At 44.2% G+C, this 18,814-nt stretch overlaps 2 protein-coding genes across 2 annotated transcripts in view; both read left to right on the top strand.

The window, feature by feature from the left end:
- The window catches only part of LOC134927912 (protein-glutamine gamma-glutamyltransferase 5-like), a 352,569-nt gene extending 338,263 nt beyond the window's left edge, over nt 1–14,306 (top strand). The window contains exon 12 of the mRNA XM_063923027.1: nt 13,887–14,306. Within this exon, the coding sequence (XP_063779097.1) occupies nt 13,887–14,006 (120 nt within the window). The 3' untranslated portion in view covers nt 14,007–14,306. The remainder of the gene's footprint in view (nt 1–13,886) is intronic.
- LOC134927913 (serpin B5-like) overlaps nt 133–18,814 on the top strand; it is a 201,677-nt gene continuing 182,995 nt past the window's right edge. The window contains exon 1 of the mRNA XM_063923028.1: nt 133–275. Coding sequence (XP_063779098.1) covers nt 165–275 — 111 coding nt within the window. The 5' untranslated portion in view covers nt 133–164. The remainder of the gene's footprint in view (nt 276–18,814) is intronic.

Genomic DNA, 18,814 nt, shown 5'->3' with positions numbered 1-18,814 from the left:
CCGATATCATGATATATCACTTCATTGGGGACCGGTATATGCTGTAATATGATACCATGGTATATACACCTCACCTAGGGAGTAGTATCCACTGTAATATTATATTATGGTATTTTTCCCTCTCCTAGGGTGTAGTACACAATGTGATAGGATATCATTATGGTATGGCGTTAGCATCCTGGCACTTTAGAAGCCGGTGGTCAAGTGACCAATGCCAGAATCCCGACACTAATCGGAATCCCAGCACCGGAACCCTGACCGACAGCATCCTCAAGGTAGGTCTTGGGGTAAGGGTCAGAACCTGGGGGTGGGCTGGTGTCAGGGTCACGCAAGGACTGCTGGGAGCTGTAGTTTTATTTAGAGCTGCTCCATTGTAGTGCAGTGTCAGACACCAGCATTAGTTACGCTTACTGCTAAGTGTGTCTCCGGTGCCAGGAAATGCCCAGGGGGAGCACAGGTACTGTCTGTACTATGTGTACTATGTACTACCCCTGGCTACCGGTCACACCACCAGGAGGTGCCCCCCTCTGCCGGCGCCCTTGGCAAGTGTCATCCTGGCCAAGGGGTAAATATGCAGCTGATCATAGTGTACAGTATATCAATCCTCTAGGGAATAGCATTAGCTGTGCTACAATATCATGGTATAGACCCCTTCCCTAGGGATTGCTAATGCTTTCATATAATAACATTTCATATATCCCTCACTTAGAGAGTGCTATATGCTGTAATATGATATCATGATATATATCCCTTCGCTAGCGGATGATTTGCACTATAATATGATACCATGGAATATATCCATCCCCTAGGGAGCTTTATGCGCTGATACAATCCTTTGGCTGGTGACTACACCCCTTGATGTGTGATGGCAATGTTGCATTATGTACAGGGGCCCTAATAGAAGTATCAAGTTACGCCCCAGGATAGAAACGACAATATGTTGTGAATATTTCAGAAATTATGCAATAAATATTAAATAATTAATTAACTCCTGCCCATCCCATGCCTTACATGTATTAACGTCTAAATTGTTCTTTTATGAACTGAAAATATTAGCATGATATGCTTGGAAACACAAGCTGTATGTTTATAGAGATCTCTAGCTTGGAGAAGCACTGACACACCCAAACACTCCCTTTGCATAGCTTCCATTATTTTGTCCTAACTTGCTGAAGTCATCACTTTTTCAGGCTGGCTGCTCTGCATGATAAACTGCCACGAATGGAATGTGCAGAATTTTCTTAACAGCTTCATGTACTTTAATATTCCCAAAAATACAGTATTATTCCTTCAGCTTGATGCATGCTTAGAATAGCTCATCAACAGTTTATTTGTGGTTTTATATAATAAAACACTGCATAAGGTCTAATTTGTGTTGGGATTATATATTGTAAAAAGAAATCCCCAGCAGCATTGACAAATATAACTATGTGTTATTTCTGTATTATATACAGATATAGCCACGCTCATCTTGCTGTAGTTTTGCTATGCATGCATCTTAGTCATGGCATAAATATAGCGCAGGTTAGCATGGGGGATACGGTCGTTAGATCGGCATAGCTTTGGTCGACAGTCATTAGGTCGACCACTGAAGGTCAACATGCATTAGGTCGACATGGTCAATAGGTCGACAGGTCAAAATGTCAACATGAGTTTTTCACATTTCTTTAAAAAAAAATCCATACTTGAGGATCCACGTGGACTACGATTGGAGCGGTAACCTGTGCCCTTGCCCGAAGCTTGCTCGCCATGCGAGGGGACATGGTGCACTAATTGGGGTTCTCCGTCACTTTACGAGGAAAACAACACCAAAAACAGTAAAAAAAACTCATTTCGACCTTTTCACCTGTCGACCTAGTGCATGCCGACCTAATGCCAATGTCAACCTTCAGTGGTCGATCTAATGACTGTCGACCTAAATTGAGTCGACCCAATGACCCATAGCCAGCATGGGAAGGCGTACTAAGGCGCAAGAGGATCCACAGCATGCAATACACAGCTTGCAAGAGGATCCACAGCATGTAATACACAGCTTCACCACTGGGTGGCGATTACTTCACTAATGAAAACTGCAGCGTCAGTGCTGTGAGGCAGTTTTACTTACCATTACACCATCTGTACTGCCATCAATGCAAAAATACCTTTTTTCTGTGTTGATACTTGAAGTTACTGTAAGTGATCATTGCAAAAATACATTTTATTCTGTGCTGCTACTTGTAGTTGCTGTAAGTCAGAGGCGGACACAACGTTGATTGCGATCTACCGGTTGCTTGCAGAGCTCCCGTCAGTAGATCGCGGCCAACTTCATCATTTCAAGTGACTCGCCGGCTCTTCCGCCTCTCCGAGACCGGAGCGCTCCCAATGATGCATTGTGCGTGTGCGCAGGTGATGTCATGACGTCAGCCGCACACCCACGCAATGCACGATTGGGAACGCGATGTAAGGAGCCTGTCGGATCTGGTTTGATCTGGTCAACACCGGCAGGCAGCAGGACAGCAGCGGCGGGAAACAGGAGCAGGCACATTCAGTGTGAGCAGGCACTTGACAGCGGGGAACCAGCCAGCGGGGAGCCATCCAGCCAGTCAACCAGCGGGGAGCCACTCAAGCCAGCCACAGGGGAGCCACTCAAGCCAGCCAGCGGGGAGCCACTCAAGCCAGCCAGCGGGAAGCCATCCAGCCAGCCAGAGGGGAGCCACTCAAGCCAGCCAGAGAGGAGCCACTCAAGATAGCCTGTGGGGAGCCATCCAGAGGGGAGCCACTCAAGCCATCCAGAGGGGAGCCACTCAAGCCATCCAGAGGGGAGCCACTCAAGCCAGCCGGAGGGGAGCCACTCAAGCCAGCCGGAGGGGAGCCACTCAAGCCAGCCGGAGGGGAGCCACTCAAGCCAGCCGGAGGGGAGCCACTCAAACCAGCCAGCCAGCATAAGATAAAGTCACAATACAAGTCCAGTAAAGTCCTGTTATTTAATATTATATTATTTATTAATGCTATTTTTAAATGTGTGCATTTTTATTGGTGTCGTTATTTGATGTCTTCATTCTTAAAGCTATTTTTTACCGTGTGCGTTACTTATTATTAGTGTTGTTATTTGATGGCGTCATTTTTAATGCTATTTTTAAATGTGTGCGTTATTATTGGTGCTGTTATTTGATGGCATCATTCTTAATGCTATTTTTTTTACATTTATGTGTTATTGGTGTTGTTATTTGATGACGTCATTCTTAATGCTGTTTTTAAATGTGTGCGTTATTATTGGTGTTGTTATTTGATAGCGTCATCATTAATGCTACTTTTAAATGTGTGCATCAGTATTGGTGTTGTTGTTTGACACCGGTAGATCACCGATCGGTAAGTGAACAAAGAGTGGATCCCAGGTCCCAAAAGTCTGCCCACCCCTGCTGTAAGTGATCGTGAGCACCCCAGCACGCACACGGCACAAATTGCAGTGTATAATAAAACAACTGTTATCATCCATCTTTATAATATAACATGCTATGTTAAACTGTACATTTGAGATGGAAATAAAAAAGCATCTAAAGAAAAGGTACATTAGTTCTTGCACGGCAAACATCATTTGACTTTACATTGGAGACTTCACGAATGTGCAATGGCGGTTTTCAAAAGTGACACCTGATGGACGAACACCAGTATTGCACTTGCTGGAGACTCAATTCTTTACACTGCATACGCCTCACTGCAACTGAAAATGCCACCCTGCGCCACGCCATACTGATGGTAGATGTAAATATAGGTGTAAATATAATAAAACATTATTAAAAACAAAAAGGTGTTGGAGCCTCTTTTTGATAGCTTTGATTTTTAAAGAAATGAGTTGCAATATATTTTTTAATCAATAAACTATTTTTGAAGAATATAATGCTGTAGCAAATGGTACTATAACCCTGCCACTTACCATCTGGACCTGGGACATATACTGCCCACCCTACCTCCCCTGAAACTTATCACATAAATTCCCCATCCTGTGCCCTGGACCCCGAGACAGTACACCCCCAGCACAGGGGTGGTCTTCAGTATGCCGGCGCCGGGAGCCCGACCGCCGGCATACCGACACTTATTCTCCCTCGTGGGGGTCCACGACCCCCCTGGAGGGAGAATAAAATAGTGTGGTGCGCGTAGCGCGCCACCGTGCCCGTAGCGTGGCGAGCGCAGCGAGCCCGCAAGGGGCTCATTTGCGCTCGCCACACTGTCGGTAAGCCGGCGGCCGGCCTCCCGGCGCCGGTATGCTGGTCGCCGGGAGGCCGGCCGCCGGCAGATCGTAGTGAACCCCAGCACAGGATATACCCTAACCAACTACCCCACTAGCCCCAGGTACAAACATTACTCCCACCACAGAAAAATACACTTCCTGTCTCCCTAGCCAACAAGACATAAATTGGCCACCCAGCCACCCTGCCCCTGAGACATACGATTCTCCCTGACCTTCATAACATAGTGGGTGATGCTCTTCCTATACACATGCTGCATATCAGTCCCATATGCTGGCTACACCCAGTCCCCATACACATTTCTGTACTGGAAGATGGGGCACCACAGCATGTGCCTGTGTGGGGAGCTGCAGCTCATCACTACATCTCTGGCCAAGAGATGGACCACACAGAAGTAGTTACCACAAATACACATCACTTGTCAGCAAGTACTACAGACAGGTCAGTTTTCCTTGGGGGAGTTATGTATGTTTTATTTTTTCTTGTGGAAGCCAATTTGTTTTATTTTTGTCATGTGGGGGCCAATGTGTTTTAATTTTTCTCCTGTGGGGGCCAATGTGTTTTTTTTTCTATTGAGGGCAATGTCTTTTTTCCTGTGTTTTATTGTTTTCTGTAAGGGCTAATGTGTTTTTTTTGCCTGTGGGGACAAATGTGTTTTATTTTTTTTATTGAGCAATGTTTTTATTCTGCACATGCATCTGAGTTGCACAGTGCATGCGTCTCGAATGTGTTCGTGAAGAGTTGCAGTACAGATTGACGCATGCATCAAGAAGTATATTAAAAATGTGTAGGGTGTTTCTAGGCAGTTACAAGAGGTTGGCTAATCAGACACAGATGTAACATAGTACGGGTGTGTGACTAAAAGTGGTTGCATACAGGGATGCTGAATTACTCACATTGGAGGCCAAACTCAGATGGATGATCTGCACCTAGCATAGGGCTGGTGAAAGTTTCAATGGTGGTGTCTAAAGAAGCACACAACATGATTCATGTTGCAGCATCTGTAGACAGTAAAAGTGAGCGTCTCCGTCCTTGCATATTAGGACACACAAATGTTCACATGGGAAGGGCATTGTAGTGGCATTAGCATAAAGTCACAGACCAACAGCAAAAGACGCAAGGATGGGTTCAACTGCAACCAACTCAGAATCAGGCCCTAGGAGGAGGGATCCCATACCCCTTGAAAGCCTCTACCCCCACTACAGACCACGCCCCCATTAGGGCTGCTTTAAAAAAAAATCCTAGGCTGGTTTTCCATCCCAATCCGCCCCTGCGCTTTCCATTACATGGAGTAACTTTGGGACACTATGTAGTCTATTCACCAATCTATGCATGCAGATCCTCAGCAGTAACCATGACATACAGTAACTTCTAGCATTAGCACCACTCAGTGACAGGCAAAATCATATTGAAAGGCCAGTATGACAGAACACATTGCTAACAAGTATAAACACTATGAAAAATAACATTCATTATTGCAATGCTGAGACTAACTAGTTATCTTTACATCCCCCTGACAGTCCCTCAACTGATGCCTTACCTTTTAATGGTCTCTATGCTGTATCATGATGTAGCAGTAACTGTAATTGAATCAATCTTTTACCATGCATGATGCAGCCGGCCATGTTGTGTGATTTACTGCTTTGCCTACTTTATGTTGTATGGTACAGAATGATTTGACAGTTAATTGAAATTTTGCTGTGAACTAATACGTAAGAAGGAGCTCAAACCATGTCTTATGGGCAGCACGGATGGTGTAATGGTTAGCATTACTGCATCACAGCACTGAGGCCATGGGTTTGATTCCTCCGATGGCCTAACTGTGTGGAGTTTGTATATTCTCCCCAAGCTTGCGTAGGTTTCCTATGCTAAACTAAACTACGCATATTCTCTCCATGCTTGCGTAGGATTCCTTCCATAAACTAAAAATATGCTGGTAGCTAAATTAGCTCCCAAAAAAGAAACTAACCCTAGTGTATAAGTGTGTCTAAGGACATGTGCTTAGGGCAAACTAGATTGGCCAAGTGGTTCTTATCTGCATTCAAATTTTATGACTAATCTATGACTTGTTATCAAGAAAGAATAATACCAAAATAATCTAGTTTGGGGGCTATAACTTGCTGTCCATTGTGATTTCTAAGATTGAATATATCAAATTATCCCACATCTTAATATCATGTGGATCTCAGTGGAGTGTGCAGCGGACTTTCTGAGCACTCAGAAACTCCCCATGACAAACCATCTCTAATCTGGCCACCCTGAGCCAATATGATGTGATTTTATGACATTTGCATAATGTTGACCCTGCCCCCATTCCTCATACCCACGAATAGCTGCTTTCCATCTCAAGGAGGGCGGGTCTGATGACAGAAGGAGCCTGCCCCATATGCATCTCTCCCCTCAAGGAGCGAGGGTTATACAGTATGGGGGTCATTCCGAGTTGTTCGCTCGTTAGCTGCTTTTAGCAGCATTGCACATGCTAAGCCGCCGCCCTCTGGGAGTGTATCTTAGCTTAGCAGAATTGCTAACGAAAGCTTCGCTAATTCTCTCGTAACGATTACCCTGCAGTTTCTGAGTAGCTCCAGAGTTACTCAGCCATTGCGACCAGCTCAGTCCTTTTCGTTCCTGGTTTGACGTCACAAACACACCCAGCGTTTGCCCAACCACTCCCCCGTTTCTCCAGCCACTCCTGCGTTTTGCAACTCGAACGCCTGCGTTTTTCCGCACACTCCCATAAAACGGCCAGTTTCCGCCCAGAAACACCCACTTCCTGTCAATCAAACTACGATCGTGAGTAAATTACCAAACTTTTGTGCTAATTTACTTGGCGCAGGCGCTCTGCGTACATTGCGGATGCGCAGTTTGCGACTAATCGCTCCGTAGCAAAAAAAAATAACGAGCGAACAACTCGGAATGACCCCCTATATACAGTATAATAGAGAAGCTGCCAGTTAATACTGTAACTCACCAAACTTTCTCACTATATAAATACTTGCAGTGGACAGTGGATGACATTACCTGCCCCTCCCCACTCACAGTACCTCTGGGCCCCATCCGCAGCACCCGCACGCCCCCTCCATCACCCACGGTGGCTCTGGACCCCCTCCCCCACCCGCAGCACCCCTGCACCCGCCCCTCCCCCACCCACGGCACCCGCCCCTCCCCCACCACCACATCAGCCCCTCCCCCAGCCACACCACCCCCGCAACCACCCCTCCCCCACCCGCGGCACCACCAGCCCCCCTCCCCCACCCGCATCTCCCCCGCACCCGTCACTCCCCCAACCACAGCACCTACTAGGTGATTCATCAGGCCCTGCATGCGCTGTTCACGCTGTTGCAAGGGGCTGCGACCCCTTAACCATTGCATGCCCTTTGTCCGTGCACTATTTAACCACTCACACAATTATGATTGGAGGTAATACTCCATATAATACAACTATTGCACGCCACAAGAGCGTGCAAGGGTTAAGGGGCATAGCCCCTCACGACGGTGTGAAGAACGCCCGTAGGGCACGATGAATCACCTGGTACAGTATATATATATATATATATATATATATATATAGACAGATAGATAGATAGATAGATAGATAGATAGATAGATAGATAGATAGATAGATAGATAGATAGATAGATAGATATACTGAAACATCCAGCGGCTCTCAGCATGACTATAAAGAATTACGCCAGACCCCAAGGTTTATCAACGTTTCAGAACATTTACTTAAGTTATTTTGTCAGGATACAAAAGACATAATAGAAGTGCTTACCTTTATAGCAAAACACCACATGAACCAAAATGGCGAGAGCCCGCCAGAACCAGGAGCTTACTGACATCATCAGAAAACTGCAATACCGTCACCATTGAAACTTCATGCTAGAGCTGCGGAGTTTACTCCTGAGTACTACTTAACTATACGTGTCAGTAATAATAGAATTTTTTTTTTGTAAATGCAAAGTCTGGTGACTATGGAGGACATTTACTAAGCAGTACCAAGAGCAGAGAAGTGAGCCAGTGGAGAAGTTGCACATGGCATGCAACCAATCAGCACTGAAGTAACATATATAATTTGCATACTATAAAATTATACAGAGCTGCTGATTGGTTGATGGGGCAACAGCTCCACTGGTTCACTTCTCCGCTCTTATCACTGGTTAGTAAATGTCCCCCTAAATATTAATCTCAATAATTAGTAAAAAGAGGCAACAATTTTAATAGTAGACAATGATGTAGCACAACCAGGGTGAGGAATAAGAGCGTCATTAATGGCAATGCTTAGATATTAAATACTTTTGGCAAGATTTGTAGCAAACATTAAGGTCTAATTCAGAGTGGGACACTGTACGCAGATTCCTGATCATCAGTAATCTACGGCTGCACAAGGTCCGTTCTGCACATGCACAGAATGGGCTTTGCGTTGTCTTCGCAGTTCCTCCCTTCTGCTGCTTGATTGTTAGGCAGCGGTATTGAGGGAGGGGGTGGGGGTGAGGCCAGCATTCCTTGAAATGGGGGCATGTTGTCCCCGTTTTCTGGGAGGGGACAGTCCTGGGGTCGGCATGTTACCATACAAACTTCCTGGCCCCGCTTCCGTCAGTCATGCTAAGTAAGCTGGAGCTTCCATAGGTGCAATGTTGGATCCCAGCTTGCTATGTCCATTGCAGTACTGGGATTGCATCTACATGCAGGAGGCGTCTCTTCTACTGAGATGTCTCCTGCATGTCCCTCCTTATAATCGGACAGAAAAGCAAAGCTGCTGGCATGTGGCTTCGCGTTTCTTGTCCATCTCTATATCAGGCCCTAAAACCAACCATAAGCCAAAGCAGTGAAAAAAATAGTTAGAGGAAACATTGTAACCAAAACTGCTTGTTCAGACCTTTTGGGGATAGTGTGTTCAGATGAAAAATCTGTAGAGCCAGTTTGTGCAAGGAGAGATTGATTGCTTCTTTTTTGGTGGGGGATCCAAACCAACCAGTCATTTCAGTCACAGTCGTGTGGCAGACCCTGTCGCTGAAATGATGGGTTCGTTAAAGTGTGCATGTCCTGTTTATACAACATAAGGGTGGGTGGGAGGGCCCAAGGACAATTCCATCTTGCACTTCTTTTTTCTTTCATTTTTCTTTGCATCATGTGCTGTTTGGGGACAATTTTTTTGAAGTGCCATCCTGTCTGACACTGCAGTGCCACTCCTAGATGGGCCAGGTGTTTGTGTCGGCCACTTGTGTCGCTTAGCTTAGTCACACAGCGACCTTGGTGCGCCTCTTTTTTTCTTTGCATCATGTGCTGTTTGGGGACAATTTTTTTGAAGTGCCATCCTGTCTGACACTGCAGTGCCACTCCTAGATGGGCCAGGTGTTTGTGTCGACCACTTGTGTCGCTTAGCTTAGTCACACAGCGACTTTGGTGCGCCTCTTTTTTTCTTTGCATCATGTGCTATTTGGGGACAATTTTTTTGAAGTGCCATCCTATCTGACACTGCAGTGCCACTCCTAGATGGGCCAGGTGTTTGTGTTGGCCACTTGTGTCGCTTAGCTTAGTCACACAGCGACCTTGGTGCGCCTCTTTTTTTCTTTGCATCATGTGCTGTTTGGGGACAATTTTTTTGAAGTGCCATCCTGTCTGACACTGCAGTGCCACTCCTAGATGGGCCAGGTGTTTGTGTCGGCCACTTGTGTCGCTTAGCTTAGTCACACAGCGACCTTGGTGCGCCTCTTTTTTTCTTTGCATCATGTGCTGTTTGGAAGAAAAAACTAGTGTATTGCGCTTGATGCACTAATTATCTAAATAAATTAATAAATGAATAAAAAACACTCTATAGTTGTGTGTCTGTTTTACTTCAAATTAACACACATGGAACTTGCTTTCATAAAAACCAACTAGAATATTTTAATAACATTTCACATACATGAATCATATATACCAATATTGGATATATTAAAATTGAATAAACTAAAACACACTGAAAAAATGCGCTTGAACTGTCTAAGACACAGATTAAATAATAGTGTCCATAAATAGTAACAAGTGGACGGCAACAATGTATCGTATGAGTGCTACACAGGCATGCCTCATCAATTTACAGCAGCTGCTGATGCCTACTGAATTGTGTATAATGTCATCTCCCCGCTTCTCACACTGACGGCTACACTGATCTGAGTGCAATCACTGGTGCCTACTATCTGTGCTTGGTGCCGACGGTCATCCCTGTGGAGGTAACCATAGTTCAGATACTTGCTGATCGGAACAGCGGCCACGTAAGCGTCTACCCGCTTTGCCAGGACAGAGACTTTTCCTGTACCACGGATAGTGCTAGCGGCAGACGCTGTGGCTTCACGCCTAAGGATTTCTCCCTGCAAAATTGGACTATTACCTGAATCAACCCGCTGATCGTTGACACCTGAAGTGTCCTTATCCGCCTGCCAGGACAGAGATCCTCACTGCACCAAGAATAGTGCTAGCGGCGGACGCTGTGGCTGCATGCCTTAAGGATATCTTCTTGGTAATATACGCTGCATGTGGAGAATCCCGCTGGTTCGGGTAAATATATTGCAAGTATTAATCCTCTGCACTGGGACGCCAGTAGCAAGAGGATTAGAGACATTATACACAATTCAGTAGGCATCAGCAGCTGCTGTAAATTGATGAGGCATGCCTGTGTAGCACTCATACGATACATTGTTGCCATCCACTTGTTACTATTTATGGACACTATTATTTAATCTGTGTCGTAGACAGTTCAAGCGCATTTTTTCAGTGTGTTTTAGTTTATTCAATTTTAATATATCCAATATTGGTATATATGATTCATGTATGTGAAATGTTATTAAAATATTCTAGTTGGTTTTTATGAAAGCAAGTTCCATGTGTGTTAATTTGAAGTAAAACAGACACACAACTATAGAGTGTTTTTTATTCATTTATTAATTTATTTAGATAATTAGTGCATCAAGCGCAATACACTAGTTTTTTCTTCCTTTTTGTGTTTCCCTGAGGATATTGCCAATCCTTTAGTGTGTGCAGCTGGTGTACTGAGTAAATTAACTACATACTCAATTATATTTGCGCCAGGAGCTGGGGTGTTCATCACTCCTAAATTTTGGTTTTCATGTGCTGTTTGGGGACAATTTTTTTGAAGTGCCATCCTGTCTGACACTGCAGTGCCACTCCTAGATGGGCCAGGTGTTTGTGTCGGCTACTTGTGTCGTTTAGCTTAGTCACACAGCGACCTTGGTGCGCCTCTTTTTTTCTTTGCATCATGTGCTGTTTGGGGACAATTTTTTTGAAGTGCCATCCTGTCTGACACTGCAGTGCCACTCCTAGATGGGCCAGGTGTTTGTGTCGGCCACTTGTGTCGCTTAGCTTAGCTATCCAGCGACCTCGGTGCAAATTTTAGGACTAAAAATAATATTGTGAGGTGTGAGGTGTTCAGAATAGACTGGAAATGAGTGGAAATTATGGTTATTGAGGTTAATAATACTATGGGATCAAAATGACCCCCAAATTCTATGAGTTAAGCTGTTTTTTAGGGTTTTTTGAAAAAAACACCCGAATCCGACAAAAAAATTTCGGTGAGGTTTTGCCAAAACGCGTCCGAATCCAAAACACGGCCGCGGAACCGAATCCAAAACCAAAACACAAAACCCGAAAAATGTCCGGTGCACATCACTAGTTTCATCCCCTCTTGCTCTACAACACCATTCACCATTTTCATCCTTTTTAAGAGATTGGTTTAAAAAAGAATACCATCATTATTTCATCTTGACACAACATAGTTCTAATCCAAGGGCTCACCCTTTCCCACCTTTCAAATTTTGGGGGTGATTCAGAGTTGATCGCAGCAGTCAATTTATCAGCAGTTGGGCAAAACCATGGCCCTCATTCCGAGTTGATCGCTCGCAAGGCGAATTTAGCAGAGTTGCTCAGGCTAAGCCTACGCCTACTGGGAGTGTATCTTAGCTTCTTAAAATTGCGACCGATGTATTCGCAATATTGCGATTAAAAACTACTTAGCAGTTTCAGAGTAGCTTCAGACTTACTCGGCATCTGCGATCAGTTCAGTGCTTGTCGTTCCTGGTTTGACGTCATAAACACACCCAGCGTTCGCCCAGACACTCCCCCGTTTCTCCGGCCACTCCTGCGTTTTTTCCGGAAACGGTAGCGTTTTTATCCACACGCCCCGAAAACGCCGTGTTTCCGCCCAGTAACACCCATTTCCTGTCAATCACACTACGATCGCCGGAGCGAAGAAAAAGCCGTGAGTAAAAATACTATCTTCATTGTAAAATTACTTGGCGCAGTCGCAGTGCGATTATTGCGCATGCGTACTAAGCGGAATTTCACTGCGATGCGATGAAAATTACCGAGCGAACGACTCGGAATGAGGGCCCATGTGCACTGCAGGTGTGGCAGATATAACATGTGCAGAGAGAGTTAGATTTGGGTGGGTTATTTTGTTTCTGTGCAGGATAAATACTGGCTGCTTTATTTTTACACTGCAATTTAGATTTCAGTTTGAACACACCCCACCCAAATCTAACTCTCTCTGCACGTTACATCTGCCCCCCCTGCAGTGCACATGGGGGGTAATTCCAAGTTGATCGCAGCAGGAAATTTTTTAGCAGTTGGGTAAAACCATGTGCACTGCAGGGGAGCAGATATAACATGTGCAGAAAGAGGTAGATTTGGGTGGGTTATATTGTTTCTGTGCAGGGTAAATACTGGCTGCTTTATTTTTACACTGCAATTTAGATTGCAGATTGAACACACCACACCCAAATCTAACTGTCTCTGCACATGTTATATCTGCCTCCCCTGCAGTGCACATGGTTTTGCCCAATTGCTAACAGAATTCCTGCTGCGATCAACTTGGAATTACCCCCCCATGGTTTTGCCCAACTGCTAACAAATTTTCTGCTGCGATCAACTCTGGATTAGGCCCCTTAAGAGGAAGATCACATACTGTACATAAACTCCTCTCTCAGCGCAGATTGGCTGAGTGTTACTGTTACTGACTGCTAATACTCACACTAGCCTTTCTGGAAAATACCAGAGGTCCAAGATCACCAGACCAGGTTGCATACCTGCTATTACATTCTATATACGGAATTCATAATTTTAACAGACAACTGATAAAGACCATACTAGATCAAAGGCCATAATAACTACACTATCCTTCTCCTTCACACAGGCTTTGACTCAACACAATATTGCATTGTGTACTGTTCACGACATGACTGACAGAGTTGAGTAAGATATTCCTATGTATCATCAGTGAGTAATCAGGAAATATAATGCAGTGATAATATTACTGCAAGCTTGGAGAACCTGATGAATCATTTAGCTCCTCCAGACATTGATAATACTGGGGAACAGTCAATTTGTTGCCAGGGATTTAAGAGTCGATTTCGATTAATTTTGTGCTCCTAATTATGAATATGCCATGCTTGTTTTTCATTTGGCTCTAGTTTTTGAGATATGCATATGTCTTTAATATTTAGGAAAAATGAAATTAAACAATGTAAAAATTAGTTGATAATATATTTTTTTATTCTGTTTAAATTTGATTTGTAAAATGTTATATAAATAATTACAAATATAAGTATTAGGAAGATATGAGAATCATTTTTTTTTATAGGATTCTATTTTGTATTCTTATTGCAGGCAGTCCCTCTGCAGACTCCAACAGTAATCGGCCATCATGTGACGATCCCACCTTCCTTGATATCTTTCTTCCATTACCTGGATATCCTGGTAGAACCATTCACCCTGTTCTTCGCTTAAATCTCGTAGACTGGACAGGAAGTGATCTAAATGGCTGTACAAAAAAATGTACTTTAATACTCATGTTGGCACCTACTTTGTTGAAGCATTTTAGCATGTTGTGGACTAATTCCTGATAGTTGTCTGCCTTGTGATTGCCTAAAATTTTTTGAATGACAGACACATAACTCAGTAATGCTTCAGATTCGATTTCAGTCATAGATGTGGTAAAATTTGGATCCTTCACCAGTTTCCGTATCTGTGGGGGATCAGTACTAAATGCCGCCGGCCGGAATCCCGGCGGTCAAAATACCGAAGCCGGAATCCCGACCACACAATCCCGACAGGGATGGCGAGCGTAACGCAGCCCCTTGCGGGCACGGTGCCTCGCTACGCTCGGCACACTATTATATTCTCCCTCTATGGGTGTTGTGGACACCCACAGAGGGAGAATATGTCGGGATTGTGGCGGTCGGGATTCCGGCGTCAGTATTTCGACCGCCGGGATTCCAGCCGGCGGCATCTTAACCGCATCCCATCTGTGGGCTGTCAAAAATTCCTGCCTTTAATTTTTCAATACTAACAGATGGAAATGTTCAAAAAATATACATGGAACATTCACCTGACTTGTCGAATGCTTTTACAAATTGTTTCATTAAACCCAGTTTGATATGGAGAGGTGGCAGTATGATTATTTTCCTGTCAATTAAGGTCTCATGAATGATGTTGGTTTCTCCTACAGTTAGAACTTCTCTTGGAGGCCAAACGGTTTGCTGACAGTGCTTTTGTTTTGCACGACTATCCCATAAGCATATGTGACGAGGATACTTAGTATATCAACTTTGCTGTCCAAGAAGAAAGTTTACCATTTTTAAATTGATACAAACAGACCACTGATGCTGAAAATAAGCAATTTTTTTTCTAAGACTAATTTGCTATGTTTTATACCGTTCTTTACGTTTTGTTGAATGATCGATAGGAATCGATGCAAATTTATTCCCAATGATAATGTCGATTTTATCTTAAAACATAAAGCTATACCTTTAAACACACTTTTACCATGTAGCCGCTGCGGCCGCTAGACTTAATATGCACTCTACATACCTTTTACGCAATTTGCGTAATGAGTCCCGTACAATGTACGGACTTTGCGTACACACGCCACGCTGATGATACAAAGTACTCGCAGCGCGTACACACCCAACTATTACACTTTAAACCTTATACAGCTAAGCAATGCGATAATGAATACACTTTAAACCTTAGCAGGGAAAAGAGGACACAACACCGATTTGTAGTTAATCACTGGGTTCCGACACCACAGAGTAATATTTCTGAAAGGGGGTTAACAATACAAATTATGCACTACAATACAACAGAGTAAATGGCTACAGTCAATGTACATATGTGAGAATATTCGCTTGCGCAACCCGGCCCGGTCCTCCGCTATCAGGTTGATTGCGTTGTGAGTCTTGTGTCCGGCCAGGCTGCAACAGGTTTTATCTATACAACTCTTCCAAAAGCAATACAATGGATACTGTAATCCCTTTGTCCATTGGACACAGGAATGCACTTTTACAGTACAGGAGAGGTCATAGGTCGATTTGAAAAGGTAGGCGATGTCTTTCCTAACTGCTCTTGTGGGTGGTCTCCTCTGGATTCCCGCCGCATACATAATATACAGTAAATACAGTTTATATCTATATTCTGCTTCTGCACCTAACTATCCTCAGGAACATGCGATCTTCCGCAAACCAACACCGGAATGTTACCCTTAAAATACCCTACAGCTGGATACCAAACACCACCTTATAACCTTAGTCTGTCCCCTCTTATCCTGTAAAGGTGAATCCCTTTGTTCTGGAATCATTTAAACTGTTGTTACTTTCTGATGTGGTGCAGGGGGGCTATGTGTACAATGTGCACTATTTGGATTAAATATGTAATGTTTTGATAGCTCTCCATGCGTTCACAAACTCTGCCGTAAATACCCATACCACACGCAGGACCGCGGGAGCGACCATACGCAAATTGCGGATATGTGCAGAACAAGTACACGTGCAAAGGCCATCTGTGTGTGTAGTTTGTACGTGATGTGTGTTCTGCAATATTTTTCGACTTTGACAGTCCACCCTGTGGCAGTCAACAATAACTGCCACTATCTAATCACTAAACAGAAAAATATCTACACAATATCTACAGAAAATTGGATGGTCGGGGGAGATTTGTAGGCGGGAAATGTATGACCTAGTGGGATAGTAAAAAGCATGTATGTATGAATCCATGTCTGAGGGGCATGTATCATCGTGCCGTATATGTTCTAGATAAACTTAGAGGTATTGCGAAGTATACATTAAATCCTTCTTATCCCGTATTAAGGGTCTGTAAGTGGGCCAACAAACACTACCGAGCTCTTTTTGGCTTCTTGTTCCAACAAATGGGGTGCACATTTAGTTGATGATACATGGAGGGGGAACATATGTGAGTGCTAGTACATGTGGATATTACCTGTCGACTATGTGTGTCATTAACTGAAGGTTGTAGAGATGAAGAGAAGACACATATCTAAAATACATTCACATAACATTTTCATAAACATTCTTGGGTAGGGTTGATGTCTTTTCCGGATGGGTGTATCTGGGCAGAGGGGGAGACAAAGGAAAAACGGGTGAAAGAAACAGGCCATGGAATTCATTTGCAATCCTTATCACAACACTGTCTCTATGGATGGGTCATAAATTAAATCTGCTGCTGTAACAATGCCCTCGCTCCTTAAACTCATCAAAATTGTGCCGTGCTTGCGCCGCGTTAGAATTCGAACACACCTAAATATCAAACCAATAATTATGACGACTCCCAGGATACAAAGGAGAGACTTCCCTACACTCATAATAACATTTTGAGCCCACTCTCCTAAACATGAGAACCAATTACGTGGGTTCAACCATGAGACCCAGCCGGTCAGTTCATTACTCACAGCAGTCAGGGTAAGGTTGTGTCTCCTCCGGAACTCCCACTTCAACTGCAAGATATCGTCCATCTTTTGATCGATAATCTCGTTTGGGTCATCAGTGCTGTTTGTAATATACGTGCAGCACTTCACACCATATTGAGTTGCCAAAGTGACACAGCACCCACCCGTCACGGCTGTGATATAATTAAGGACCATCCTGTGCTGGATCAGTTCCGTCTTGTAAACTTGTAACTCCCTTCCTGTATACCTGAAGGTGTCATCATACATCTCAGGGATATTATCTATCAAGTTCGCTAGCGCATGGATATACCTATAATTTATAATTCCTCTGGCAGTACGGGTGATGTCTAATGCGAGAAGGAATTGAATCCTGGTGGATTCGTGGATCAAATCAGAGGCTACGTGCTCTGTCCTCTCTATGAGGTGTCTCTTGACGATGTGTTCATAGTAAGTATGAGTATAAGGAGCCTGAGCACTGCGGTGAACCTCTTTCATCTTGTCATGGGTTATGGTCATGACCTCTGGCAGTACTCTTCCAATATAACACAATCCTTCTGAGCTCGGGGCAAGCCACTTGTACGCCTTCCTCCCACATATGAAATAGGCATCATCGGGGAGAACATAGGGGACAAAATACGACATCACCATATTACAAACTTTCCAAGTGAAAAACCCACTCCCTAGTTCTCCCATCTGTTCTGTACAAGTATCGGACTGGATGATATGAGCACAATACCCTGGTGATACTTTTCCAACCCACATGGTCTTGCTTCCACGAGTATACCTATATCGGAAATACCTTCCACTGTTGGCTATTTGGCGTACAAGTTGCGAGTCTATGGGTATCTTATCAGCTCTGTGTGAAAAGGTCATTGTCTGGTTATTCCACGTCACTTACCAATTTCCCGGTTTTCGGTAATTGGAAATATTGAAACATAATAAGGATCTATCTACATGATACTGGTAGAGCGTCAAGCTAGGGGGCCTAGAAATATTACATTTCTTGTCCACCGGTCTCCCACCCCGTAATTCGAGTACCTCATCTATTGCTAAAGGGTACGGTACTAATCCTGACTTGCTCTGACCTTGAGGTACTTGTGAGCAATCCCAGCATTCTGTCTGGTTTAAGACCTTACCCACTAGTGAGTGGTAATCACTCAATGGGTGATGGTCCATGTTGATATTAAGGCTGGACTGACATCTTTGGATGCACCCATTCTCGACTATGTTCTCACAATTCCTACAAATGCAATTTTCCTCAGACAATAACCCTTCACAGTGCCTCCGAGCTCCTTGACTACCAGAGCGTTTTCTGATACTCGCCTTTGCTTTATTAGTGTGTTGTTCTTGAGATTCTACAAATCTATCCTCTCCATCAGAACCCATTCCAGATCCTTTCTCGACCTCTCTGGGACCCTCACCGAAATAGACTGTCCTGGTCAACATCAGGATTAACAGGAAAACCCGGAACGCAGTCTCTTGTAGTAAGTCCATCTTGTTAAGGGAAGAAAAGGGAAACAAGAAGGGGGAGAAAGAGAAGGAGGGTAGTGGGAGATGGAGAAAATAAAAAAAAACTGGTGCGACAACCGCCTCTGGTCTTGTTGTTCTCCGCGCTCAGGTGCCATCTCAACCTTCCCCGGAACAGACACTCCAGTGATACGATGTTCTCTACACTCTGCTCTTTGTCACGGGTTCTCTCCGGGTCAGCGACCTTCTTACAGTGGGACGAGTGGACCCAAGTCTCTCTTTCGGCAACCTTTAATGCTGTCGTGCTGGTTAGCAGGACTTGGTACGGTCCTTCCCACCTGTCAATGAGGCAACCTGAGCGTAGAAAATTTCGAATCATTACATAATC

Source organism: Pseudophryne corroboree, chromosome 5 (assembly GCF_028390025.1).
Source record: "Pseudophryne corroboree isolate aPseCor3 chromosome 5, aPseCor3.hap2, whole genome shotgun sequence".
Taxonomy (NCBI): Eukaryota; Metazoa; Chordata; class Amphibia; order Anura; family Myobatrachidae; genus Pseudophryne; species Pseudophryne corroboree.
The sequence above is the reverse complement of the archived record's forward strand: the minus strand, read 5'-3'. Positions and strand labels throughout refer to the sequence as shown.